This window comes from Miscanthus floridulus, chromosome 3 (genome assembly GCF_019320115.1).
Source record: "Miscanthus floridulus cultivar M001 chromosome 3, ASM1932011v1, whole genome shotgun sequence".
NCBI lineage: Eukaryota > Viridiplantae > Streptophyta > Magnoliopsida > Poales > Poaceae > Miscanthus > Miscanthus floridulus.
This window is the reverse complement of record NC_089582.1, coordinates 6,446,471-6,474,454: the sequence shown is the minus strand read 5'-3', so window position 1 is coordinate 6,474,454 and position 27,984 is coordinate 6,446,471. Positions and strand designations below refer to the sequence as shown.

General features: G+C 43.1%; 3 protein-coding genes across 7 annotated transcripts; all 3 read right to left on the bottom strand.

Moving 5' to 3' along the window:
- Positions 1-860: 860 nt before the first annotated feature.
- On the bottom strand, positions 861-3,269 carry LOC136544856 (uncharacterized). Its single transcript, XM_066536914.1, has 2 exons — positions 3,032-3,269; positions 861-2,927 (listed from the first exon to the last, which is right to left on the bottom strand). Exon 2 carries the CDS (start codon positions 2,895-2,897, stop codon positions 1,353-1,355), a length of 1,545 nt encoding a protein of 514 aa, XP_066393011.1. The 5' UTR covers positions 2,898-2,927; positions 3,032-3,269; the 3' UTR covers positions 861-1,352.
- Positions 3,270-4,670: 1,401 nt separating this feature from the next.
- LOC136544855 (uncharacterized) lies at positions 4,671-7,833 on the bottom strand. Of its 2 annotated transcripts, XM_066536913.1 has the most exons (3): positions 7,734-7,833; positions 6,712-6,922; positions 4,671-6,607 (listed from the first exon to the last, which is right to left on the bottom strand). In XM_066536913.1, exon 3 carries the CDS (start codon positions 6,575-6,577, stop codon positions 5,027-5,029), a length of 1,551 nt encoding a protein of 516 aa, XP_066393010.1. In that variant the 5' UTR covers positions 6,578-6,607; positions 6,712-6,922; positions 7,734-7,833; the 3' UTR covers positions 4,671-5,026. The 2 variants fall into 2 exon arrangements, with proteins under 2 accessions (XP_066393010.1, XP_066393009.1); XM_066536912.1 differs by having other exon boundaries at positions 6,712-7,805.
- Positions 7,834-9,132: 1,299 nt separating this feature from the next.
- LOC136544854 (uncharacterized) lies at positions 9,133-14,966 on the bottom strand. Of its 4 annotated transcripts, none has more exons than XR_010780850.1 (3): positions 13,827-14,939; positions 11,672-13,722; positions 9,133-11,585 (listed from the first exon to the last, which is right to left on the bottom strand). XR_010780850.1 is itself a non-coding variant. In XM_066536910.1 (3 exons), exon 3 carries the CDS (start codon positions 13,690-13,692, stop codon positions 12,142-12,144), a length of 1,551 nt encoding a protein of 516 aa, XP_066393007.1. In that variant the 5' UTR covers positions 13,693-13,722; positions 13,827-14,039; positions 14,826-14,966; the 3' UTR covers positions 9,133-12,141. The 4 variants fall into 4 exon arrangements, 3 of the variants coding, with proteins under 3 accessions (XP_066393007.1, XP_066393008.1, XP_066393006.1); XM_066536910.1 differs by having other exon boundaries at positions 9,133-13,722; positions 13,827-14,039; positions 14,826-14,966; XM_066536911.1 differs by having other exon boundaries at positions 9,133-13,722; positions 13,827-14,028; positions 14,826-14,928.
- Positions 14,967-27,984: the final 13,018 nt, after the last annotated feature.

The following is a 27,984-nucleotide window of genomic DNA, read 5'->3' as shown; positions in this document are numbered from 1 at the left end:
CGAGAGTTAGAGGGCCAAAGTTGTCCGGTTTTGAAGTTCGAGGTTGAAATCCGAACTTTGCTGCAAGTTGGAGGGTGTAAATTGGACTTAACCCTTAACTCTATATGCCACATCATATCTAAAGGCCAAACAAAGGGGTACGGACCTCTGTGAACCACTTAAAAGTTTATAGATCCAGATGTTCAATCTAAGCTCCAAGTGAAATGGTATGGACCTCCGGTGAATGTCTTAAAAGTTTATGGACCTAAAAGATCAACTTTTAAGTTGATGGACCTAACTGAAACCCCCGCATAAGTTAATGAATGTCTGGTGCATTTACCGTGAAAGATCCATTTTCTTTTAACAAGCAAAAGAAGGCATCCCTTTCCACCAATCTGAATGTTCACTATTCTAGCTACTAGATGGTGCCACTCTGTCAACTTGTTTCATGCTAAAGCCCTTCTAAAGAGACATTTAGAGGTACAATATTATATAGGTTTGGGTATTGTGCCTTAAGGTGGTGTCTTCCCAACAAAATATCTTCCCAGAATCTGATTTGTGAGCCATCTCTCAATTTGAATTTGCCTAGTTTTATGAATTGGTCGTTCACCCCCATCAGAACCATCCAAAAATGAGAATCACCAGCCTTCTTTGTGAGTTGTGTTATTGTTTTATCTTTGACGTATCTATTCCTAAGTAATTGTTGCCTTAAACCATTAAACAACCACTTGCTTAGTAAGCATTTATTTTGTATGTCTGGGTTTGGAATAACTAGACCTCCATGATCTTTTGGTTGGCAAATAATAGACCAGGATTTGCTAATCCATATTTTTCTTTTGGTTATCGTACTGCTAAAAAAAACCTTGATCTATAATACTCAATTGTCTTTAGTTCCTCAACTGTATAAGGTAATCATACTACGTGATTACACACAAAAACGAAATTTGCAATGCAGTTGCATCTTACATTTATTTGTGCGATACAATTAGATAAATAATACTATAACCATGGAACGTCCACTATAAGATCAAATGGTGATTAAGAAACACCACGATACAGAATTCTCACATACATTCCTATTTCAGAACAGAATTCTCAACTAAGACCAACATTATACACAAGTTGCTAGCCATTAAAGCATAAATTCCTCCATGCTGCAGCTCTGCTTCTGTATTGAGTGTTGACCCTGTAGTTAGAGCATCTATCCCAAATTTGAGATCTGAAAATATATGTACTTGATCTCTGTTGTTTTGATAGATCTGCTCTTGGTCATGAACAGTAAATCCACACTTTGTTCCTTTCATGGAACACTCCATTCTTTTATTTCTCCATCACTTGCTGATCGATCCATGGTAGATATCTGATCAAGAATTTCAGGCGGCAGCGATGTGCTGCTTGTGTTTTTCCTTTACTTCCTGATACCAGTCCATGATCGAGCCTTCCAGTTGGATGGATGCATGAGAAGTCCATAAGTCAAGGAAGCGAGAGACCCAATATGTCAGGCACTCGAACTCCTCATCCAGTCCTTGCAACAGCTTCTTTCTCTTAGCTCCATGAAACGGTTGCCGTGTTCTTGGCCTGAAGATGCTTGCTCTTTCAACCTGGATGTATGCAGTGCCATGCCTAGACCTCCAAAGCATTTGGTAGACTGTTGCTTCCTCATTCTGGCAGAAGTAATCTATTGCTTTTGGCAGCATGATCCCCTCAAGTTGTCCCAAGGTGAAGATAGGGTGCAAACAATGTTGCTCCTCACTGTTGGTTGCTGCTATTGCAGGAAACTTATCCACAAGCAGTATGTCTTCTGAAGAGCCATGTGGTGCAAAGAGGACTCCAGCTTTCTGATATGGATGATCACGTAGAGAACTTCTACATTCGGACAGTGACGCCCTCTGTTTGTCGGACTCTGAGAGTGAGACTTGGCACCACAGACCTACATAAATAACCGGTTCTAGAGAAACATATGGTAATCCAGATGACTTGTCTAGCTTGCAACTATGACAAAGTTTGTTCTTATCATGCTGCTTGCAACATAATGGGTTTGGGCGAAACCATTGACTGCCAAATCTGTGAACATTGTCCCAATGTTTTTTCTGGTGTGAATCAACATATGGTACCCACGAGAAGTCTTCTGTAGGTAGTTGCATAAGCCTTTTCCTAATATTTTCAACCGTAGACATGAAAATAGGGGCAAACAGATGTAAGCACTGAATTGCAACCCCAACTATGTCCGTACTCTCCGAAAGCTGCAGTGTTACAGTAAAGCAAAAATCATCATCCGGCCCATTAGGATCTTTCTGCATGAAGTAAAGCCTACCTTGAATTCCATGCTCTGCACTAAAAAATGGAGCCAACTGTAAAAACAAAGGGCATTTGTTTGCCCTAATGATTCTATGTTGTAGTATCTTGCCAGCAAAAAGGTGCCTGATAAAAGGGTCAAAGGGCATGTGACACCGTGGCGTGCCACCAAGCTCTAGTAATCTCAGAAACTCGCTAGCACCATCAGCAAACCATTCAAATCTATGAATAATGGATATATTCAAGTCATCGTTGTCGTGGTTAAAGATAGAAGAAACAAATGACCTGGTAGCATGCACAATCCGCTTAGGAACGGAGGAATTGCTTACTTCCTTTTCTATGTGTTCATCTTCTAGGATTCTCTGCCTGCATCTGTGCAGCGTGTCATCACACTCTTGAGCAGCAGACTTAAGCTTCCTACGCCAACGCAACAAGGATGTATCAGTGATATCCCACTTATCAGATGTCTGAAGAACAGCCTCCAGCCTGATGTGTGCCATCTCTAGCCTCTCAAGGTTTCGGAACGCATTTGAGTTGTGTTTATCTTCATATTTTTGAAGCAGACCAGATATGATTTGGCTTACTGACTCCTGAACAACTGCAGAACTGACAATCTCCGCCATTAGGATTCAAGCATATACAATATCCCTTCCCTGTTCACGATATTCAACAGATAACAGTATCGATGAGAGATTAGACACATGAACTTTGGATCACAGGAAATGATTTAGCTTAATTAATGGGAGGAAGAACATACCTTTGGTTGAATTGCATGGACGTGAATGGTGGACAGCTATCCTGTCTATAGATATGTCTTGAGGGCAAAATCCCACGGTGTGGTAAGATGGGAACTTAAAGTCAAAGAGAAGACTGTGATGTAAAAGGCTTAGAGGGGGGAACGTGGTAGACAAGCCTGATAGAGAGGGCTGAGGTTTCGTGTTGATGATGGTCTCTGCTCTCTGGTAGCTCTCTGCAAGGGAATCTTGTCAAGAAGTCTTCGTCAAAGATGAGAACCTCTCTAGCTAATTAGTTCCATGTTTGAACGCAATAGGCCAAAAGGCATCATTTCGACAGATGTGGAAGAGTTGCACTGAAGTCACAGACAAGGAGAGGAAAAGCAGGTGGAATACAGCCTGAAAATATTCCATCCACACATAGCAGTAGACAAGGAATTTGGAAAAGTCAGGGCAATTTCTGGTAGATGAAGCCAATATATGAGTCTTGGTCAGATCATTTTCATGCCACGCTAGTCTGTTGACCGATGCCTGATCAACTCACTAGCATTTTCTCTTATTTCAAACATGTTTCCCCTAATTGCTTGATGCCTTGTAAATTCGATCTAACGAACTACTGTCAGAGTGTCAGTGAAAAAGGATAGTGTTTGATACACAAAACTGCAACTGAGGGGGAAAAAAGGGACCATGTCTGTACAAAATCAAACACAAAACTGCAACTGAGGAAAAAAAAAGAGAGAGGATTATCTCTGAAGAATAAAATAGATCAGAAATACCTGTGCGCATCGAGGAATTCCACGAGCACATTTTGCGCTTCGCACACGCGCTGGTCCGCAAAAAGGAATTGATGAGATAGACGCTAACATTGTCACAATAAACGACGATCACAGAAGCAATTGGGACGTGAAACTTCTGAAGCAACTGATGCAACCAACAACACTTGGCTACAGTGTGTGTAGCGGCTCGGTACTCGGCCTCGGTGTTGGTGCAGGAGAGTGTTGTCCGATGCTTGGCCAACTAGGATACTAGGTTGTCGCCCAAGAAGATTTAGTACCATCAAGTAGAACGCCACGAGTCAGGACAGCCGCCCAGTCCCATCCAAGTAGACGATGAGCGACTGAAGAGGCCCAATGCCGATGTGGAGGCCGCTTAAGAGTACCCTTATTGTAGCAAGGATGTGCTTGATCTTGGCAAGGTGAGAATATGAACCTTGACAGCTTTCTATCAAAGTAAAATAGGCTGAATTCAAGAATAAATATGGAATAGATAATAAGTAATAAACAAAAATTTAGAATTGTAGTTCCTCGACTGTATTAGGTAACCGCAACACAAAAACGAGATTGCTTGATCTAGGCGAGGTGAGAAATCGAACTTGAGAGTTTCCCATTAAAGGAAAATATTTTGGATTCAATAATAAATATGGAATAGCTAATAAGCAATAAACATAACATTTTGAAGTTTAGTTCCTTGACTGTATTAGGTAACCATAAGCGATAACACACACAGAAATTACACTTACAATGCTGTTGCATCTTACACCGACTGTATTACGTAACAGCAAGCGACTACATATAAAAACGACACTGACAATGCAGTTGCATCTTACACATTTGTACGATCAATTAGATGTATTATGTGTATATATATACTGTAACCATGGAATGGCCACTTAAAGATCAAATGCTGATTAATAAACACTACTATACAAAATGGTCACATACATTCCTGATTTGGAATAGGGTTCTCAACTGAAACCAACATTAAACACAAGTTTCTATTCAGTAAAGCAAAATTCCTCCATGATGTAGCTCTGCTTCTTGTTGAGTGTTGACTCTCTAGTAGGAGCATCTATCCCAAATTCGAGATCTGAAAATATGTGTACCCTGTTATTTTGATAGATCTGTTCTTGGTCATGAACAGTAAATCCACACTTTGATCCTTTCATGAAACATACACTCCATTATTTTATTTCTTCATCATTTGTTGATCGATCCATGGTACATATATGATCAAGAATTTCAGGCTGCTGTGATGTGCTGCTTCTGTTTTTCCTTTACTTCCTGATACCCATCCCTGATAGAGCCTTGATGTTGGATGGGTGCATGTGCAGCCCATAAGTCAAGGAAGTGAGAGACCCAATATCTCATAGACAATTCCAACTCCTCATCCTGTCCTTGCAGCAACTTCCTTCTCTTATTGGCTCCATGAAACGTTTGTCGTGTGTTTGGCATGAAGATGCTTGCTCTCTCAACCTGAATGTATGCAGTGCCATGCCTAGACCTCCAAAGCATTTGGTAGACTGCCGCTTTCTCATGCTGACAGAAGTAATCTATTGCTTCTGGCAGCATGATCTCCTCAAGTTGTCCCAGGGTAAAGACAGTATGCAAACAATGTTGCTCCTCACTGTAGATTGCAGCTATTGCAGGAAATTTATCCACAAGCAACATGCCTTCTGAAGAGCCATGTGGTGCAAAGAGGACTCCACCACTCAGATATGGATGATCACGTAGAGAACTTTTACATTCGGACAGTGAGGCCCTCTGTTTGTTGCACTCTGAGAGAAAGAGTTGGCAGTGTAGACTTACTTCAATAACCGGTTCTAGAGAAACATGTCCTAATCCAGATGACTTGTCTACCTTGCTACCATGACAAAGGTTGTTCTTATCATGCTGCTTGCAACATAATGGGTTTGGGCGAAACCATTGTGTGCCCAATCTGTGAGCATTGTCCCAATATTTTTTCTGGTGTGAATCAACATATGGTACCCATGAGAAGTCTTGAGTAGGTAGCTGCATAAGTTCTATCCTAATATTTTCAACTGTAGACTTGTTTAGAGGGGCAAACAGCTGTAAGCACTGAATTGCAACCCCAACTATGTCCGTACTCTCCGAAAGTTGTAGCGTTAAAGTAAGGCAAAAATCATCATTTGGAGCTTTACTATCTTTTTGCATAAAGAAAAGCCTACCTTCTATTCCATGCTCTGCACTAATAAATGGTTCCAACAGTAGAAACAAAGGGCGCTTGTTTGCCCTAATGATTCTATGCTGTAGTATCTTGCCAGCAAGAAGGTGCCTGATAAAAGGGTTAAAGGGCATGCAACACCGTGGCGTGCCACCAAGCTCTAGTAATCTTAGAAACTCGCTAGCACCATCTGCAAACCATTCAAATCTTTGAACAATGGATCTATTCAAGTCGTCGTTGTCGTGGTTAAAGATAGAAGAAACGAATGACCTGGTAGCATGCACAACCCGCTTAGGAAGGGAGGAATTGCTTACTTCCTTTTCTATGTGTTCATCTTCTAGGATTCTCTGCCTGCATCTGTGCAGCGTGTCATCACACTCTTGAGTAGCAGACTTAAGCTTCCTACGCCAACGCAACAAGGATGTATCAGTGATATCCCACTTATCAGATGTCTGAAGAACAGCCTCCAGCCTGATGTGTGCCATCTCTAGCCTCTCAAGGTTTCGGAACGCATTTGAGTTGTGTTTATCTTCATATTTTTGAAGCAGACCAGATACGATTTGGCTTACTGACTCCTGAACAACTGCAGAACCGACAATCTCCGCCATTAGGATTCAAGCATCTACAATATCCCTTCCCTGTTCACGATATTCAACAGATAACAGTATCGATGAGAGATTAGACACATGAACTTTGGATCACAGGAAATGATTTAGCTTAATTAATGGGAGGAAGAACATACCTTTGGTTGAATTGCATGGACGTGAACGGTGGACAGTTATCCTGTCTATAGATATGTCTTGAGGGCAAAATCCCACGGTGTGGTAAGATGGGAACTTAGTCAAAGAGAAGACTGTGATGTAAAAGGCTTAGAGGGGGGAACGTGGTAGGCAAGCCTGATAGACAGGGCTGAGGTTTCGTGTTGATGATGGTCTCTGCTCTCTGATAGCTCTCTGCAAGGGAAACTTGTCAAGAAGTCTTCGTCAAAGATGAGAACCTCTCTAGCTAATTAGTTCCATGTTTGAACGCAATAGGCCAAAAGGCATCATTTCGACAGATGTGGAAGAGTTGCACTGAAGTCACAGACAAGGACAGGAAAAGCAGGTGGAATACAGCCTGAAAATATTCCATCCACACATAGCAGTAGACAAGGAATTTGGAAAAGTCAGGGCAATTTCTGGTAGATGAAGCCAATATATGAGTCTTGGTCAGATCATTTTCATGCCACGCTAGTCTGTTGACCGATGCCTGATCAACTCACTAGCATTTTCTCTTATTTCAAACATGTTTCCCCTAATTGCTTGATGCCTTGTAAATTCGATCTAACGAACTACTGTCAGAGTGTCAGTGAAAAAGGATAGTGTTTGATACACAAAACTACAACTGAGGGGGAAAAAAGGGAAAAAAGGGACCATGTCTGTATAAAATCAAACACAAAACTGCAACTGAGGAAAAAAAGAGAGAGGATTATCTCTGAAGAATAAAATAGATCAGAAATACCCAAAAGAAGATCATAAAGCTTTGAAGCTAAAAGGAGGATTGATCCTGTATCTACTGTATTAAAATTGCACATACGAGCCATTAATTATTTGTGCTTTACTATTCCTCGTAGGCTAGTTCAATCACAGACCCTCCTGCTGCGAATTGCAATGCATCGACTATTCAACTAAGCCAGGCTACTCTGCTTCTGCTGCAATCGGAACGGAATAACAGGCGGCAGACTCTGGACTGTGAGGTGGGGACTGGGGAGCAAAGCGACCATACCTTGACTCCTCGAGAGCGCCTGCGCTTGTGGTGGGAAAGGGTGGCGTCGCCTCGGCCGGCGGCACGCGCTCTTCCTTCTCCCGACGGAGCTCGGTGCCGCAGCCCCTCCCCTGTCACCTCATCGTCGGTGTAGAGTTGACCAGCTGGGCCCGACCCAAAGTCTGCTTTGTTTTTTCTTGGCCCAAGCCCAACGTGTTGGCTCATTTTTGCATTTTGCCTCTCAGCAGAGTTTCCGCGTACCACACCGGTATGTCTCAATTTAGGGAAAAAAATAAGTCAAAATGTGTTTTATGGACTTATTTAGATTTTCATCTCAAGTGCAGTTAAAAATGTCCATAATAATTTTCTTACGTCTAATGTACTGAGTTCTTCTACAAAGATTATGCAAATTCTATACTCCCAAAACTTCTTATCTCCTAAGTTCTTTTACAAAGCAAAGTAGATAGTCCTTAGAGACAACAAGCGAACCATGTCCTTAGCGAAATTTCATACAAAAATAAGGTCCTTAAGAACAAGAATGAAATATACGCTACCCACATACTAGCATGAATCATAGTTGTCACTCAACAAGAATTGCAAGCAATGAGAGTAAACCAAGTATGAAAGAGAGACAATGAGACAACTGAATTTTTTCCCCATGGTCTTAGGTTGTTGCCACAGCCCCATGTTGCAGCACCTAAGTCGCAAAGACTTGTTACACTTCGCTCCGCTAGTGAATACTTGTTCTCCACTCTGGCATGGTGGGTCTCAATACCATGTACAGGCGCTTTGAGCCTCCACACAATAGTTCTGTAGAAGGTCACCAAGTCCTTCACTGGACTGTCTTGATGCTGGCAAACACCAAGAGTAACAAGTTTTCAAGCTTCAACTTCAGAAACCCAAGTAAGAACACTGATAGCACTCTAGGCTAACGCTCGAGTCTCACTTCTTGCTTTGGTGGCTCTCCAAATGCATCGCTATCCTGTCTATAAGTGCTAGGTACAATGGGGTCCAAGAGCATCTCCAAATGAGCTAGGGGTAGCACTCACATAGAGGGTGAAAATGTTGCTAGCTATTGGAAAAGTTGGTAGATGCATTTAGTACCGCATGATCTGCCAGCCACCAAAGGCCCCGCCGGATCATATGGTGGTGTTGTGTTGTGAGATTCCTTCAATTGCTAGTTGGGAATATTCATTGTCGTATGATACACCGGTGGGACACACAATATTACTAGAACAAATGGTGCACCATAATGAATTGGCCAACTAGTCACACTGTTGTATGATCATAAGGCGCTGAGGTCACATAGTTCTTTGTATGATCATAAGGTGCATACTAGTAACCATGACACAACAAGTCACTAAGTCAAGTTGGACTTTCACTGGATAATTCACTGAAGTCACACAGTCCTTCGCTGGATCATACGATGCTCCACAGTAAGCTGAATAACTAGTCACCAATTTTATCTTGGCATCACTGGATGATCTGTGAGGTCACACAGTCCTCCACCGGATTATATGGCACCCACTGCATTACTGTGCTAAGTCACTGAGCAGCATCACTGAACGATCCATTGGGGCTCAACCCCATCATCCGTAGCGTGCTTTTGGCACTGTTTTTCAGTCTATTTCAAGTCCGATCTCGACCAATTACTACTATAGAAACCATTATCCCCGCAACCTTTTCACCTTCAGATTTTGTTGAACTGGCAGTGAAACTGTTTTACCATGGGTTCCAGAGCCAGGGGATGGGCAGTGTGCAATTGACCCCATAGTGAAAAGTGCTTTCACCACCGGGCCGAAAGAGCAGCGTGCAACCTTGGTATTACACCGGCAGCAAAAAAAACTTTTCAACGATGGATCATAATTCATTCATTTTTATCCGGCGGTGAAATCACACGGAGAGGTAGTTTGATGTGGTGCTTTTGTGCCGAGAAAGAGAAGAAGAATGGTTTGGCGTTGTCTGTGGGCTAATCGCCTACTTTGAGTTGCTACCTCGGTCTTCTACGTTCATCAACTAATTACGATGAATCAAACGCACCAGCAGCATACCAACACCTAATTAATTTCATAACAGAGAACAACTTATTGGCCTATTCATTAGATGAACAAATAAATACAACAGAAGTTTAGTTTAATTTTATTCGGTAGATGTATGAGCGATTTCATAATATGGGCAGGTCCCTTCTTGAAACTATCGTGGCACATCAAGCGTTGAGTTTGCGAGAAGAATCCGTTGTTCTTCTTGCACACCTCCACCTTGAACTTCGCATCATCGTCCTCCTGGTCATGCTCCCACTCTTCATCGTCATCGTCGCCGTAATCGATGCCCTCATGGATCACACTGAAGAAATAGGTGTCACCAACCTCGAGGCCGTTGTTGATACATAAATTGTGCCACATGAAAGCCATGTGGTGGCCGTTCACCCTCTTGGTTGGATTTCAAGCTCACCACCCTGGAGCGCTCGCACATCAGCAGCTCGATACGGCTCTGCCGTGATTACCTGTGCGCATCGAGGAACTCCACGAGCACATTTTGCGCTTCGCACACGCGCAGGTCGGCAAAAAAGAATTGATGAGATAGACGCTAACATTGTCACAATAAACGATGATCACAGAAGCAATTGGGACGTAAAGCTTCTGAAGCAGCTGATGCAACCAACAACACTTGGCTACAGTGTGTGTGGCGGCTTGGTACTCGGCCTCGGTGTTGGTGCAGGAGATTGTTGTCCGATGCTTGGCCAACTAGGATACTAGGTTGTCGCCCAAGAAGATTTAGTACCATGAAGTAGAACGCCACGAGTCAGGACAGCCGCCCAGTCCCATCCAAGTAGACGATGAGCGACTGAACAGGCCCAGTGCCGATGTGGAGGCCGCTTAAGAGTACCCTTATTGTAGCAAGGATGTGCTTGGTCTAGGCAAGGTGAGAATATGAACCTTGACAGTTTTCTATCTAAGTAAAATATGCTGAATTCAAGAATAAATATGGAATAGCTAATAAGTAATAAACAAAAAATTTAGAATTGTAGTTCCTCGATTGTATTAGGTAACCGCAACACAAAAATGAGATGTGCTTGATCTAGGCCAGGTGAGAAATCGAACTTGACAGTTTCCCATTAAAGGAAAATATTTTGGATTCAATAATAAATATGGAATAGCTAATAAGCAATAAACATAACATTTTGAAGTTTAGTTCCTCGACTGTATTAGGTAACCATAAGCGACAACACACACAGAAATTACACTTACAATGATGTTGCATCTTACACCGATTGTATTACGTAGGGTCCAGAATTGATGCTCCGCCCTATATATAGCAGCCCCTAACCCCCTCCCTAGAGCATCCCTGAAACCCTAATTCATATCTCTCATTCAGAGATCAAGATACACCAGGAGGATTAGGTCTAGACTCTCCAATGTAGTAGATTAGTAACTCGGGAGTTAGGGTCGATTAGGGCTCATGCTCAGGTTCCGGATCTAGTCTTGGTGGCTCGGCAAAGCCTTGAATCTTCAATTCTACATCTTGTAAGACTTATTACCAATTTATCATATTCCTATCTACATGCTATGCTTACTTTTAATATGTATCTTGCTTAGTTGAGGTTATCATTACTTTTGTGTGCGGGTTCATAGAGCGCTTAGCCTGCTAGTTTATCGATTGGGCTAAGTAGCCGAGCCTCGTGTAAGTATGGTGCTTATACGATGCTCTGCCTGTGAGTACACCCTGTTCTCTCGTTGGGTGGTAGCAGCAGGAGGTGACAGCCCCGTCTATCCTTTATAGTCCACTCCGAATTGAGCAGGTTCTTAAATTGTAGGACCGTAGTCGCGTTGGTAGAGTTATCTATTGTGGATACTCTACCGTCTTAGCGGCGTCCTGAAGTGCACAAGAGTAGAGTTAGTCTTAACTATAGTTGGATATATATACTTTGACCATGTAATAAGAATGTCACAGGAATCTACCTCACTCGTTGCTCTCCCGAGTTGACTAGTTTACGTTATCTTATAGATCTACCCCCTGAGTATCATTATCCTTAATTCCTATCATTACCTTCACCTCTGCTCTAGCCATGCTGGTATGTTGACTGATAGATACTCCTATGATATTCAATAAGTCTTTACTCCATTGTTTCCCTGTGGTAAAATATAAATAATGATACTTGGAATACTCCCGGTAAAACACTACAATGGTATTCTGTGCGCTTGCGGAATCCTTCATATTCTATTTGCACTTATAAATACCAACAAACCTCTAGTCGGAGCATCTATCCCAAATTCAAGATCTAAAAATATGTGTACCCTGTTATTTTGATAGATGTTCTTGGTCATGAACAGTAAATCCACCCTTTGATCCTTTCATGGAACATACACTCCATTATTTTATTTCTTCATCATTTGTTGATCGATCCATGGTACATATATGATCAAGAATTTCAGGCTGCTGTGATGTGCTGCTTCTGTTTTTCCTCTACTTCCTTATACCAGTCCCTGATAGAACCTTGATGTTGGATGGGTGCATGTGCAGCCCATAAGTCAAGGAAGTGAGAGACCCAATATCTCCGAGACAATTCCAACTCCTCATCCTGTCTTTGCAGCAGCTTCCTTCTCTTATTAGCTCCATGAAACGTTTGTCGTGTGTTTGGCATGAAGATGCTTGCTCTCTCAACCTGAATGTATGCAGTGCCATGCCTAGACCTCCAAAGCATTTGGTAGACTGCCGCTTTCTCATGCTGACAGAAGTAATCTATTGCTTCTGGCAGCATGATCTCCTCAAGTTGTCCCAAGGTAAAGACAGTATGCAAACAATGTTGCTCCTCACTGTAGATTGCAGCTATTGCAGGAAATTTATCCACAAGCAACATGCCTTCTGAAGAGCCATGTGGTGCAAAGAGGACTCCACCTCTCAGATATGGATGATCACGTAGAGAACTTTTACATTCGGACAGTGAGGCCCTCTGTTTGTTGCACTCTGGGAGCAAGAGTTGGCACCGTAGACCTACTTCAATAACCGGTTCTAGAGAAACATGTCCTAATCCAGATGACTTGTCTACCTTGCTACCATGACAAAGGTTGTTCTTATCATGCTGCTTGCAACATAATGGGTTTGGGCGAAACCATTGTGTGCCCAATCTGTGAGAATTGTCCCAATATTTTTTCTGGTGTGAATCAACATATGGTACCCATGAGAAGTCTTGAGTAGGTAGCTGGATAAGTTCTATCCTAATATTTTCAACCGTAGACTTGTTTAGAGGGGCAAACAGCTGTAAGCACTGAATTGCAACCCCAACTATGTCTGTACTCTCCGAAAGTTGTAGCATTAAAGTAAGGCAAAAATCATCATTTGGTACTTTACTATCTTTTTGCATAAAGAAAAGCCTACCTTGAATTCCATGCTCTGCACTAATAAATGGTGCCAACTGTAGAAACAAAGGGCACTTGTTTGCCCTAATGATTCTATGCTGTAGTATCTTGCCAGCAAGAAGGTGCCTGATAAAAGGGTTAAAGGGCATGCAACACCGTGGCGTGCCACCAAGCTCTAGTAATCTTAGAAACTCACTAGCACCATCTGCAAACCACTCAAATCTTTGAACAATGGATCTGTTCAAGTCATTGTTGTCGTGGTTAAAGATAGAAGAAACGAATGACCTGGTAGCATGCACAACCCTCTTAGGAAGGGAGAAATTACTTACTTCCTTCTCCATGCGTTCGTCTTCTAGGATTCTCAGCTTGCATCTGTGCAGCGTGTCATCACACTCTTGAGCAGCAGACTTAAGCTTCCTACGCCAACGCAACAAGGATGTATCAGTGATATCCCACTTATCAGATGTCTGAAGAACAGCCTCCAGCCTGATGTGTGCCATCTCTAGCCTCTCAAGGTTTCGGAACGCATTTGAGTTGTGTTTATCTTCATATTTTTGAAGCAGACCAGATACGATTTGGCTTACTGACTCCTGAACAACTGCAGAACCGACAATCTCCGCCATTAGGATTCAAGCATCTACAATATCCCTTCCCTGTTCACGATATTCAACAGATAACAGTATCGTTGAGAGATTAGACACATGAACTTTGGATCACAGGAAATGATTTAGCTTAATTAATGGGACGAAGAACATACCTTTGGTTGAATTGCATGGACGTGAATGGTGGACAGCTATCCTGTCTATAGATATGTCTTGAGGGCAAAATCCCACGGTGTGGTAAGATGGGAACTTAAAGTCAAAGAGAAGACTGTGATGTAGAAGGCTTAGAGGGGGGAACGTGGTAGACAAGCCTGATAGAGAGGGCTGAGGTTTCGTGTTGATGATGGTCTCTGCTCTCTGGTAGCTCTCTGCAAGGGAAACTTGTCAAGAAGTCTTCGTCAAAGATGAGAACCTCTCTAGCTAATTAGTTCCATGTTTGAACGCATCATTTCGACAGATGTGGAAGAGTTGCACTGAAGTCACAGACAAGGAGAGGAAAAGCAGGTGGAATACAGCCTGAAAATATTCCATCCACACACAGCAGTAGACAAGGAATTTGGAAAAGTCATGGCAATTTCTGGTAGATGAAGCCAATATATGAGTCTTGGTCAGATCATTTTCATGCCACGCTAGTCTGTTGACCGATGCCTGATCAACTCACTAGCATTTTCTCTTATTTCAAACATGTTTCCCCTAATTGCTTGATGCCTTGTAAATTCGATCTAACGAACTACTGTCAGAGTGTCAGTGAAAAAGGATAGTGTTTGATACACAAAATTGCAACTGAGGGGGAAAAAAGGACCATGTCTGTATAAAATCAAACACAAAACTGCAACTGAGGAAAAAAAGAGAGAGGATTATCTCTGAAGAATAAAATAGATCAGAAATACCCAAAAGAAGATCATAAAGCTTTCAAGCTAAAAGGAGGATTGATCCTGTATCTACAGTATTAAAATTGCACATACGAGCCCTTAATTATTTGTGCTTTACTATTCCTCGAAGGCTAGTTCAACCACAGACCCTCCTGTTGCGAATTGCAATGCATCAACTATTCAACTAAGCCAGGCTACTCTGCTTCTGCTGCAATCGGAACGGAATAACAGGCTGTGGACTCTGGACTGTGAGGTGGGAACTGGGGAGCAAAGCGACCATACCATGACTCCTCGAGAGCGCCTGCGCTTGTGGTGGGGAAGGGTGGCGTCACCTCGGCCGTATGCTCCGGCGGCCGGCGGCACGCGCTCTTCCTTCTCCCCACGGCGCTCGGCCCCGCAGCCGCGCACCGCGTCCCTCTCCATCCCGGCTCCCCTGTCACCTCATCGTCGGTGTAGAGTTGACCAGCTGGGCCCGGCCCAAAGTCTGCTTTGTTTTGTCTTGGCCCAAGCCCAACGTGTTGGCTCATTTTTGCATTTTGCCTCCCAGCAGAGTTTGATTGAATTGCAGTCGTGAATGGTGGACACCTTCCTGTGTATAGATATGTCTTGGGGGGAAATCGCACGGCGTGGTAAGATGAGAACTTAAAGAGAAGACAGTGATGTCCAAGGCTTTGAGAGGGAATGTGTGCATGATGATCTCTGCAATGGAAAATTTGGTCAAGAAGTCTTCGTCAACGATGAGAATATCTAGCTACTTATTCCATGTTTGAATGGAATAGGCCAACAGGCATTAAGTTGATAGAGCTCGAAGAGTTGCATTGAAGTTTCGTGGAAAATCAATTGTAGAATGGTGCAGTAACAAACAAGGGCAGGGAAACAAGGTGAATTACTGTACAGCCTAGGAATATTTCATTCCCACAGCACTAGACAAGGAACATGGAAAAGTCATGGTTGCTTGTCACCGGCAATTTCTGGTAGATGAAGCCACAGCCTATTCGCTTGGTCGTATACGATCGTGGATTATAAGCTGCAACAGTATTTTTCTCTCATACCAAACCAGCCAGCAGTACTTCTGGCTTATAATTCACGATCGTTTCAGCCGAAACGAATAGGCTATGTGAGTCTTTCTCGATTCATTTTCAGGCCACCCTAGTCAGTTGACCGATGCCTGATCAACTCACTAGCATTTTCTCTTATTTGTCATTTTTTAATGTCCTCCCTAATTGCTCGATGCCATGTGAATTCGGTCCAACAAACTACTGTCAGAGTGTCAGTGAAAAAGGACAGTGTTTGCGCGCGTGTTTAGTTCCCACCCCAAATTCCAAAAAAGTGTTACAGTATCTATCACATCGAATCTTACGATACATGCATGGAGCATTAAATGTAGACGAAAAAAAATTAATTCCACAGTTTGGTTGGAAATTACGAGACGAACGTTTTAAGCCTAATTAGTCCATAATTAAACACTATTTATCAAATAAAAACGAAAGTGCTACGGTAGCCAAATTTGCAACTTCCACCCAACTAAACACGCGCTGATACACAAAAATGGAACGCGGATTTGGTACAACCGGCGGGAGGTACCCACCATGATCGAACGGACATGAATGGGAGCGGGCGTGGAGATTGGGAAAGGAAAAGCCGGTGGAAATGCAGACATGGCTAGGTAAGCAGGACACCGTGGATGAGAGAGGGACGAAAAGCATGTATGGAGGCTGGTTGGCCCGCAGGGCGGTACATGGACTGATGGAGTATTGAATGCGGAGGAGGGTCTCCTTCCAGCGTACGGTTCAGGGTCTTGATCTTCTCCCACCACGTATGTCGTTTCCTCGTCCTTCTTCCCCCGAGCGGATCTAAGAGGCCGTTTGGTCGGCCTCGGGATGTGTGCTTTCTCTATAGATGGTATTCAGAGCGCAAGTTTAAGTTAAATAGTGCATATGGTTGCATGGGTCTGTTAATAAAATTGTCTTTGGACTGTGAGCATAAGTAGATGTAATTTCCTTTCAGAGTTTCAGTTAGAGAAATATGATTTTGCATGATGGATTTGTCCAATCTCCTAGCCAAGGTAACAGCACTAGGGATGAAAACGGTACGGATATTTTTCGACCGTATTCGAAACTGAATTCGTTTAGAGGGGTTGAGATCTGTCCGTATCCGAGTCCGGATATCTAACATTTGATACGGTATCCGTATCCGAATACTCAAATCGCATATTTATGATGTCGATATCCAATCGTATCCTATCCGACATAGTTGACACTATCCGTATTCGAATCCGAATCCGGACAGAAATATGAAAACAAATATAATATCGGTGATATCCGTCCGTATCCGATCCATTTTCATCCCTAAACAGCACACACAAGTATTTCCATCTATTCTTCTAGGGACTGTACTGATAGTTGGGATGTTTCAAGCAGTGACAACCATTTGATTGGTGTGTGATAGCATATAAAATCTGGATGAGTGATGGTTAATTCAAAAATTGTCTTGCTGCAACTATGCTATTTGTGCAGTGTCCTTTCTCATTTGTGTTAAACAAGCAACAAGACGACACACGTAGATCTTATTCACAATTACAGGTTGTCATTTCACGATTAATCCCTAATTGTATTATTGCTACTACTGTATATAGCCACTGAATGTTTCGCAAACTCAATGCTTGGAGTGGCCTAACTGTATTATTGCTACTACTAGTACGTAGCCACTAAATGTTTCGCAAACTCAGCCCTTGTTTAGTTGGACCCCAAAGTCCAAAAAGTTGCTACAGTACCTGTCACATCGAATGTTTGCGGCCCGTGCATGGAGCATTAAATGTAGACGAAAAGAAAAACTAATTGCACAGTTTGGTGGGAAATTGCGAGACGAACGTTTTAAGCCTAATTAGTCAATGTTTGGACACTATTTACCAAATAAAAACGAATGTGCTACAGTAGCCCCAAATTCCAAATTTTGCGAACTAAACAAGGGCCATGCATGGAGTAGTGGCAATGACGACTTTGCGCCTGCAGATGCTACTAAGAGCGAGTATAATAGCAGGCTACAAGCATAATGCTGACGTGGAAGAGAGAGGAGAGGAAATCATACAGCCGGCTTGTTAGCTGTAAGGTTCTTTGCAGTCTTCTCTCTGCCCACTCATATAGTAGTTAGCTCTTCACTATTAATACATAACTCACTTGTCTCTCTCACAAAGTCTCTTGGTTCTTGTGCCTAAGCCGGCTGTAACTGTCTGCATCGGCAGTACATAATGTTTCTTATCACCAGGATGCAAGCTGGGAAAGTTTACCAGGGAATTTGGAAAGCCCAAATTATTCAGAAACAACAGTTTTGGTCTACAATTTTGCAGAAATAACAAGAATGCAGGCTGCAGTGTTCTCCTAGCCTCCTGGCAATCACGCACGGTTTCGATTCCAATTGTAATAGAGTAGCTTGGAACATCTGATTGTACCCTAACAGTTGGACCTGTATTATTGTCTTCATCAAGTAGAACTTAGGCCCTGTTTAGTTCCACCAAATTCCCAACTTTGACACTATGTAAAAAGAAGATTCCCCGTCACATCAAACTTGCGGTACATGCATGGAGTACTAAATGTTGACGAAATCAAAAACTAATTGTACAGTTTGGTTGTACTTTGCGAGATGAACGTTTTGAGCCTAATTAGTCAACGATTGGACAATTATTACCAAATTAAACGTGGTTCAGGCGGCGCCAACTCGGTGCAACTAAACGTGGCCTTAGGTGAGATCTGTGCCAAGCAACCCATGTATTCTCATTCATAATACAGTATAAACCTGCATAATTGAGCATCCTAGAAATTATCCGCCTAATTTATCAGTCATTGTACAGTGTTTTCCTCTCATAATATATCAGCGAACAGTACTTTTTAGCCTAGCTTTTCAGCGAAGCGAACATGGTCTTATAGCTTGACATTTGCTCGTTCGAATGCAAGTACTTGCATCTTGCATTGCATAGCTCCGGTATAAGCAAACAGTCAGCCAGTCACAATTGGCACTCACTACCGGAGACAGCTTCTTTGCCGAGTGCCTCAGGCACTCGGCAAAGGTCGATATACACTCGGCAAAGGGCGTTCGATAAATAGTTGCCGAGTGCTAATCTGACACTCGGCAAAGAAAAGTCGTCGTGACGGCGAGCGCCACCGTGACGACAGCTTTGCTGAGTGTCAAGGTCAAGCACTCGGCAAAGGTCGCCGCTTTGCCGAGCGCCGTTGACTCATACACTCGGCAAAGGTGGCGTCTGTGCCGAGTGCCACCGGAAGACACTCGGCAAACAAGCGATCTTTGCCGAGTGCCTGGCCCGTGGCACTCGGCAAATCTATCATGTTTGCCGAGTGCAATGGCCTTTGCACTCGGCAAAACAAGTTCCCAGATAGTCACTTTGCCGAGTGTCATGGCCATTGCACTCGGCAAAGTGACTGAAAACAACATTTTTTATTTGTTTTTTACATCCCATCGAAACAAACAGAAGATATATATATATATATATATATATATATATATATATATATATATATATATATATAACATCACCAACATCACATATATATCATCAACAACACATATATATCACCAACACCACATATATATCACAAACGTCATATATATATCACAAACGTCACATGTCTCACAATATATCAACAGATAAGTTCACAAGTGGTCCTTGTCCTACTCTCCCCCAGTGCAGCGGTCCTTGTCCTTGTCCTTCGGTACAAGGACGTTAGCTTCCTCATCCCACCACCCACCATCTTTGTTCAATCACCTGCAATTAAAAAGAGTAAACCAATAAGCATAGATAAACAAGAAGCACTTAGAAAGAGATGCAAAATAAATAAAACGTAATTACAAAATAACATAGTATTACATGTATTAAAAATAATCTTCATGATCGGGATTAGCTGGATCATAAGTCTCATCATCACTATCAATCATGTCGAAGTAATCAACACTATCCGAATGAGCAATGTTGCCATTGTCATTGTCTAAATGTAATCGCTCAAGCATTTGTAAGTCCTTCACATTTTGCACCTCATCTCTAGCGTCCTCTTCAATAACTATTTCATTGTCTACTTTCATTCCGATCGCTTCGGTTAAGTCTATCTCAAACCTCCCTTCTAGTCCCTCTTCTTGAAAGAACTCTCCGTCATATGTGTTTGGGTCTTAGTTGTAATCTTCATCGTTTGGGACAGGTACTTTATCGTGTGGCGATACCCTGTGCACAATATCCCAACCCTTAAGATGCCTTATGGTTTGACACACATATGGGAGATAATAAACTTGTGTGGCCTGTTGGGCCACAATATAGATATTGTCTCCTGGTAAGACGGAATCCTGTCGAATTTTGACTAGCCCAAGATTAGAATATGTCCGTCTTGTTACTTCAGGATCAAACCAATGGCATTTGAATATGACGGGATTAAAAGGTTTGGAACCATGAAACTTGAGTTCGTATATTTCTTCAATTCTTCCATAATACTCACCTCATCAACGCCGGGCGTAAAAACTCCGGAACTTGTGGTTCTTCGATTGGGCCGACTCTGCTCGTAGCTTGTTGTGCGAAAGCGATATCCATTCACGTCATAACCGGAAAATGACCTAACCCTATAGGCAAAGCCATCAGCAACCTGACTCAACTCGGCACGCATAGACACATCCCTCTGGCCCTACAAGCTCAAGCAGGATACATCGTTATATTATTCGCACGTACGAGTAACTTGAAATGTCAAACTAAGTACGAGCTAAATTGGACGGTACCTTCCGTTTGAACCAAGAAATGAAATCGGACATTTCATTTCCCGCACCCTGTCTAAGAAGGGTATCTAGCTGCTGCGGGGTAAGATCCCTTGATTGACGTAAGAATTCATGAAGAAATTCCCTATACCAATGAGAAACAAGGGGGTTGGATGCAGAATAGTGACAACGTATTTAACTAGTTCGTTGAGAACTTACTGCATGTACGGCGCCACTTCGTCAAGGTTGGTCATGACGTATAGCATGATATGGCGCCACTCTTCATGATTCAAGGTGTTGGGGTTCGATGCACTTGCGCTTCTGAGTTGCCCTCGGAAAAGGCTGAGGTTTGATTCATTTTCGCCAGCATTGTAACGAGGGGGTCGATTATGCACGCTAGGGAGGTTGTCACCATAGTATATTGTTGTGAAGTTCGTCACCTCCTCCAGAATGTATGTCTCTATAATGGAAGCCTTGATTTTGCATTTATTTCTACATTTCTTTCGAAGAATCTTTAGACACCGTATGTGACAACTTACGCGAAACCTTCTCAAATTTTTATCACAGCCTCCACATATGATATCATGACATCTTGACAAGTTTCATGATTTTCGGACTTCGTTTGCTTTTTATAGAATTTAAAAACAACTCGACTGCAAGTTCGTAGTCATGTTTCGTGAAAAGATGTTCGAAATTGGTGGTCTGTTTCTGGATATGGCCTCACATTATACTAAATAACATGAATATCATTTTTCCATTTATTTTTTTCATTATTCGAATGACTAGCAGTTATAATTTGAATTATCCAAGAAAATGCATTTAAATGAAATAAATTAAAGAAATATAGAAAAAGTCCGAGAAATGTGCCACATTGGAACATGGAGTACCAGGTATTATATGAGGACTGCAGAAAAAGTTTAGAGGTCAAAAGTGAAAAAATATGGTTTGCCGAGTGTCCAAAAATGACACTCGACAAATCACCACTTTGCCGACCGTTAACGGTGGCGGCCCTTTGCTGAGTGTTCTGGTTTGCCGAGTGCCCGACACTCGACAAATAGCCCCTTTGCCGAGTGTTATTGTTTGCCGAGTTCTCGGCACTCGGTAAACCACCTTTTTGCCGAGTGCCAGTTGTTTGCTGAGTGCTTTCTCTCTGACACTCGACAAATATCTCTTTTGCCGAGTGTCCGATAAAAAGCACTCGGCAAAGAAACCGTCTCCGGCAGTGACTACAGTCTGCTGCCGTGTTGGCCCTCTTGACGAAGTCGTCCCTGAGCAGCCTCCGCAGGATCTTGGCATATTGCCGGACACCGACTTGGGGATGACGACCACGAACCGCAGCAGCCGGAGCTTCTTGTACGACGCCACGCGCCCCTTCACGTACGCCAGGCTCTCCGCCGCACCACGCAGTCACGCACGACGCCGGGATCTCGCCGGCCTCCTCGTCCGGTAGCCTGCATGCAACCACGGATGGGAATGGTCGCTTACCCGAAGACGGCGGCATCTTTGACTGACCGGTGAGACAGGAGGATGGCTTCCAGCTCGGCAGGGGCAACGTGGAAGCCCTTGTACTTGATGAGCTCCTTGATCCAGTCGACGATGAACACGTCGCCGTCATCGTCGATGTAGCCGATGTCGCCAGTGTGGAGCTACCCTACGGCAGGCGGCACACGCTCTTCCTCCTCCCCACGGCGCACGGCGCCGCTGCCGCGCATCGCGTCCCTCTCCATCCCGGCTCGCCTGTCAACTCATCGTCAGTACAGTTGACCAGCTGGTCCCGGCCCAAAGTCCGCTCTGTTTTGTCTTGGCCTAAGCCCAACGTGTTGGCTCATTTTTGCATTTTGCCTCCCAGCAGAGCATCCGCGTATACCAAAGTGTATAGAGATATTTACCCTTAAAAAAATACTCTTTCTTCCATGGCGGTCCTATTTTTTTTAACTTACCGAAAACGAAAATTTCTTCCCTGTATGACTTTTCATCCGTTTCTATCACTTAACAATGTTAAGTCAGAGGTAAATGACCATTCTACCCCTAACAAAAAATAAATTGTAAAGTTTAGTTTGTCTATTTTAGATTTGGAGTAATATTGCGCAAATAAGGTCAAAATATTTGTGTAATATTACTCCAAATCTAAAATAGACAAACTAAACTCTGTACTTTATTTTGTCACCAGGGGTAAAGTGGTTCTTTTACTCCTAACTTAACACCGTTAAGTGCATGAAATTGACGGAAGGCCATATAGGAAGGAATTTTTGTTTTCGGGCCTTGTAGATAAGTTAAAAAAATAGGACCATGAAAGAAGACACATTTTTTTTTGAAGGTCATACATGTAAATATTTCAAGTATATATGGGCACCATGAGTGTCGAGCTAACCTGGGCCGGGTCCATAGTCTGCACCTTCTCGGCTTGGCTCACCATGTTGCTGCCATTTTCACGGCTTCTTTTACCATTCTTATTTTTTTACGATCCGGACTGAGCCCTGTTTTTTTGTTAAGAGACAGAAAGTTTTAAAAGGTTACAACAGTGTTTTCATTCTTGCTAGCGAGCCACCAGCGAGGCCATTAAAAATATACTATACATCAGTAGAATTGAAAAACTAAGGCTGCCAACCACAACCTACATGTCGTCACTGCGGCACCCTTCTTGCGCCCCCTACCTAGGAATAAGCGCATGCATTGCCTCCTTCATGGGCGACAGCGGCAGAGCGAAGCCTTGCTGAAATTTTTCAAAGGATGCCTGATCGGGGAGCTCCGTGGTGGTTTCGAAGCTAACCTCTTCATCATAACCTTCCTCGCCTAGTTTCGGCTCCCTGAACTTAATTTTAGCTTCCAGACGAGCATTGTGCTGGGGCACAAAATTGTCATCTGTATCATAGTCGATCACCTCGGTCACCCTCAATCTAGAAGGGGACGTGGACGAGGGGCTGTTGCAGTGGCCGTCGGAAGGAGTCGACGAAATCCTTGATGACATCGACAGCTATGATCCTGTTCGCTTGTCTTATGAGCCATACTGTTTCTGCGAAGGAACAGTATTTTTCTCTCACAACAAATTAGTAAACAATACTTTCGGTCATAGTTTTTAAGCGAAACGAGTAGGACCTATGTCTGGTATGGCGGTGGCGGCTGACTGGATGGCATCTGGGCCAAAAACCCGGTGACACAAGCATCCCATCAGGGCCATCAATCTCCACAGGGGAGAGGGCAGTAATGGAGAGGTTGATGCCGTGACAGCAAGCATGCAGTCCACAAGCCCAAAACAATCAGCTGTCGGACTTGTGCTCATGGCCTGGCCACCCATTAGGCTTAAGTCCTCCTGAGGATGGGCCCCAGGAACTCACGAGACCCCGTGGCATGACGAGAGCAGTGGGCCGGGGTTCAGGTCATCCCTGGATTCCTTCCATGAGACCATTCTCCCGGAAACTAGCTAGCAGCGGAGTCATAGCCTCTTCCTCGAGCATGCGACCTGACATGTTGAGGACGTCATCCTTAAATCGCCAAAGTCGACCTATGCGTGTTTAGTTACTACAGTACCCATCACATCGAATCTTGCGATACGTGTATGAGCATTAAATGTAGGTGAAAAAAAAAACTAATTGCACAGTTTGGTTGAAAATCGCGAGACGAACGTTTTGAGCCTAATTAGACCATGATTGAACACTAATGGCCAAATAAAAGCGAAAGTGCTACAGTAGCCCGAAATCCAAAATTCACCCAACTAAACACCCTTGCTTCCTCCAAAGCCCAACAAAAGAATCACATCTCAAGCAAGGCCAACACAACCAAGAGCAAGAAACATGGAAAAAGGATATGCTATGGTTGTAGATTGTATGGACATGAGTGGGCTATGTGTCCACACAAGAGTTGGGCCGACAAGGTTGAAGCCGCCATCAAAAGGCTTCTACCAAGGAGGCCAAGCAAATGAAGAGTGATGGACAAAGTGCTTGTCTCATGAGCAAGAAATTAGGACATCCTACCAAGAAATGGCCAATGTACAAAGAGGCAAGAAAGGAAGCCCAAGTTGCAACAAGAAAATGCTATGGATGCAATGAGATGGGCCATAAGGTTGATAGATGTCCATACAAGCAAAGCAAGCATAGAGCAAACAAAGGCCGCATATGCTATGCTTGTAGAAGAAAGGGGCATCTAAGCTATGAATGCTCAAATGGTAACTCACCTAAGCCGAACACATTTGTTTATAATGATATGCTTAGGAAGACCACAAATGGAGTTAGCATTAGCAAGGTGATGTGTTCACCATAAACTAGTGCTAAAGCTATTTGGGTGTCTAAGCACTTGTTGACTAACTCAAAAGGACCCAACAAGAGTTGGGTACCAAAGTATGCTTAGGATAATGATGTAGGTACTTGGTGATGAGATAAAGGTCGGGGTGGTTGAGCAAGCAATTTGACAATATTCACTCAATCTATCAACCAATTCTTATCATAATCCCTTATATGGTTGACCCGAAGATAATTCAATGAACATATCATATATTTCATCCTCACCATTGGTAACAAGTACCTAAACCTTTTAGGACAGTCACTTTGTTCGTTTCGTGTTCTATAGTTCACAAATAGGTACATTTATGAAATAATGAAAGTGGCTAATTAGATTCAATTAAAAGAATTCTACTTTGCCATATGATGCTTCTAACGGCTCTCTAGTAAACCAATTCATTTGTTGAGGTGCAAGTTTACAATAAATACTAGAGCTAAACGAAGAATTACAAGTAGTGAATTAATTGGTTCTGTCCTGAACCTATCGGACGTGTCCGATATTACTACCGGACGTGTCCGGTATGGCCAGGGACAGAAAGTAAGTGTTTCTATTCTTTGTATTCCGGACGTGTCCGGTATTGCAGCAACCAGAACACAATTTGAATTACAACTGAGTCTTTGATCCATATATTTTCATATATCCTTAATTTACTCAGAAGCTTGTGGTTTACCAAAACTAAGTGGATTATGAGCATCTCTTATACTCAAATTTACTTATGGCAAATTATTTGGTTGTGGTTCAAAATAGAAAATTGACTCCCAAATTCTTAATAGAATAAAGTGCTTGTTGAAAGTCATTCAAATTACTTGAAGCACTTATTTAGGGGGAGCTAAATTTTTATTTTGCACCATTGTGGACTAACAAATTTATCTAGCATTCTTTGTAGTTCTTTGGATGAAAATGTATCTAGCATGATTATTTGGCAATTGAGGTCAACATAAAGATCATCATGCTATTTATCTTCTTAGTGGTATTCTTGTGGGCTCAAGGCAAAGGTATGTGTCTACATACATACATTGTAAGTGCATCTAAGGCCTTTTATATGTTAGAATGTGCATTTGTGTGATAGAGGAGAGATGTTTTTTCAAAACCCATAACTAGCATGTGTAGGTGGTGTGAATTTGAAAAACTATTTGAATCTTGGTCTTTGTGACCTAGCCTTGTCATGTGATGATTATAGCTCTTCTTGATTGTTTGATTGGCTAATCACACATGACATGGCTTTCTTAAGTCCATAGTCTACTATGTTTCACTCTATCTCTCTCAAATAAGCGAAATCTTGTTTATGCCAAATATTTGGAAAAAAGGATAAATCATTTCATGGTATTGGATAAGGAAAGTGATGATACTCGGTTTGGATCAAGATTATATACCTTTTTGGACTGAGAAATAACAGAAAAGTGGATTGGAAGAGAGAAAACAAATTTTGGAATTATTTGGGCCAGCCCGCGTATACCGGACGTGTCCGGTATGAGCGGGGCTATAAAACCGAGCGTACCCCTTCGGCCTAGACAGGCTTGTCTCCTTCCAACCAAACCAGCCACCGACTTCTTCCTCTCCTAGGGCGACCGAGGACTTCACCAAGAAAAAGGAGAGAAGGAGATCGCATTGGAAAAGGCTTGCATCAAGATTGAAGGCCCAGGGACTTGGATTTCTCATCGCCTTCTCATCTCTCCTCTCAAGGTACCCTAATCATGGACCTCATCCGATCTACATGGTTAATGCATGATTTTGAAATTCCTTCGATCAATATGCTACATTGGTGATATAGAAGCAATGTCCAAAGTTTGGAATTGATCCGTGATGGTTTGAATTGAGGAACCCTAGTTAGGGTTGCTGGTCACCCATATCGGACGTGTCCGGTATGCTACCAGACGTGTCCGATATGGCCCAGCAGAGCAGGCTCTCTGCTCTCCTTTGATTCAATCCTATCCTAGAATTGTTTGTTAGGCTTAGCTTCTTTTGTATCTTCGTTTTGCAAACCTATTGATAGTTGTGTGTCAAAGATGGATGTAAAACCATGGATCAAAGATTCTACGTCTAAATTGCAATTCGAGATTAAATTTTGGGCATGTATCTAAAATTTCTTGCAAATCTTTGGATACAGGACAACAGCTATGAGTGGACGATAGGAGCCGAGGTCCAAGCACAGGCATGATTCAGCACTTGAAAAGTACAAGAAGGCAAGACAGGAAATGCATTCTAGATTCAAGCCGACCAGCAGGAAGTCTACCAGGGCTGCCTCTAGTGCAGCAGCTCAGTATGCAGAGGGGTCAGGGAGCTCTTCTTCTAACACTGACACTGATGAGTTCAGAGTGGAGTCTAGAGAAGAAAGAAAGAGGAAGAGCACCGACAGAAGATCAGATGGTGATAGCTCAGATGAGGAGCAGGAGATTGAGGAGGAGGAGCCAGTTCCTCCTGTTCAGCACCAGCCTGGTCAGGGTATGCATTGTGGTCTCCTTGAGACACGTTTGCCCATTGTGCCCTCTTATGTTCCCAGAGTTGACTACAGGGAAAAGGGTATGACAAGGAAAGCTAGAGATGAGCGAAGGGTTGATCCGAGAGGCTTACCTAAGGTTCAGTATGATCACCGCTTCCAGACAGCTTTTCACCTGGACTTCTACTCTAGTGTGATTCTCACCAGGAACCCAGTTATTGCCAGGTCTCAGTGGATTAACTGGTAGTACATTAGAGAGTTGCAGAAGGCCTCAGTTGATCATGCCATTGCTATTTGCCAGCGCACTGGGTTTATGAGATCATGGAGTTCCATCATGACTGGAACACAGAGGTAGTAGCTCAGTTCTATGCTACTCTGTTTGTTGAGGAGGATGAGAGGTGGATGCACTGGATGCTTGAGGGCTAGTGGTATAGTGTTGATTATGATGTTTTTGCCGCTCACCTTGGCTTTTCAGAGGATGACCTCCAGAGAGACCGGATCCACACCGAGCAGGTGTTGCCTCTTGAGCAGCTCGCATATATGTATCCACCTAGAGGTGAGAGAGGAGCAGTGGGGAAGGTTCTAGGTCTGCACCCTACCTATAGATACCTGGATAGGATGTTCAGGAAGACTATTGACTACAAGGGTGGAGACAAGGGCAACATTGCAGATTATTCTAGGAACCTACTCCACAGGATAGCACCTGATGCTCGGCCCTTCAGCATATTTGACTTTATTTGGTCCGAGATCAGGAGTATGGGAGAGAGGCCCCTCAAGGGCTGTGGTTTTGCTCCTTATATCATGTATATGATTGAGCAGGTGATAGGGCACACATTCGAGTATGATAAGATTCACAAGGCCCTAAAGATTGTTGCAGATCTGCCTGAGACAGGGTTACCTCCAGCAGGACCAGGAGGAGCAGCAGCAGCACTAGAGGCAGATGCACCTGGGAGTGGTGCACCAGCAGGAGCTTCACCTCCACCA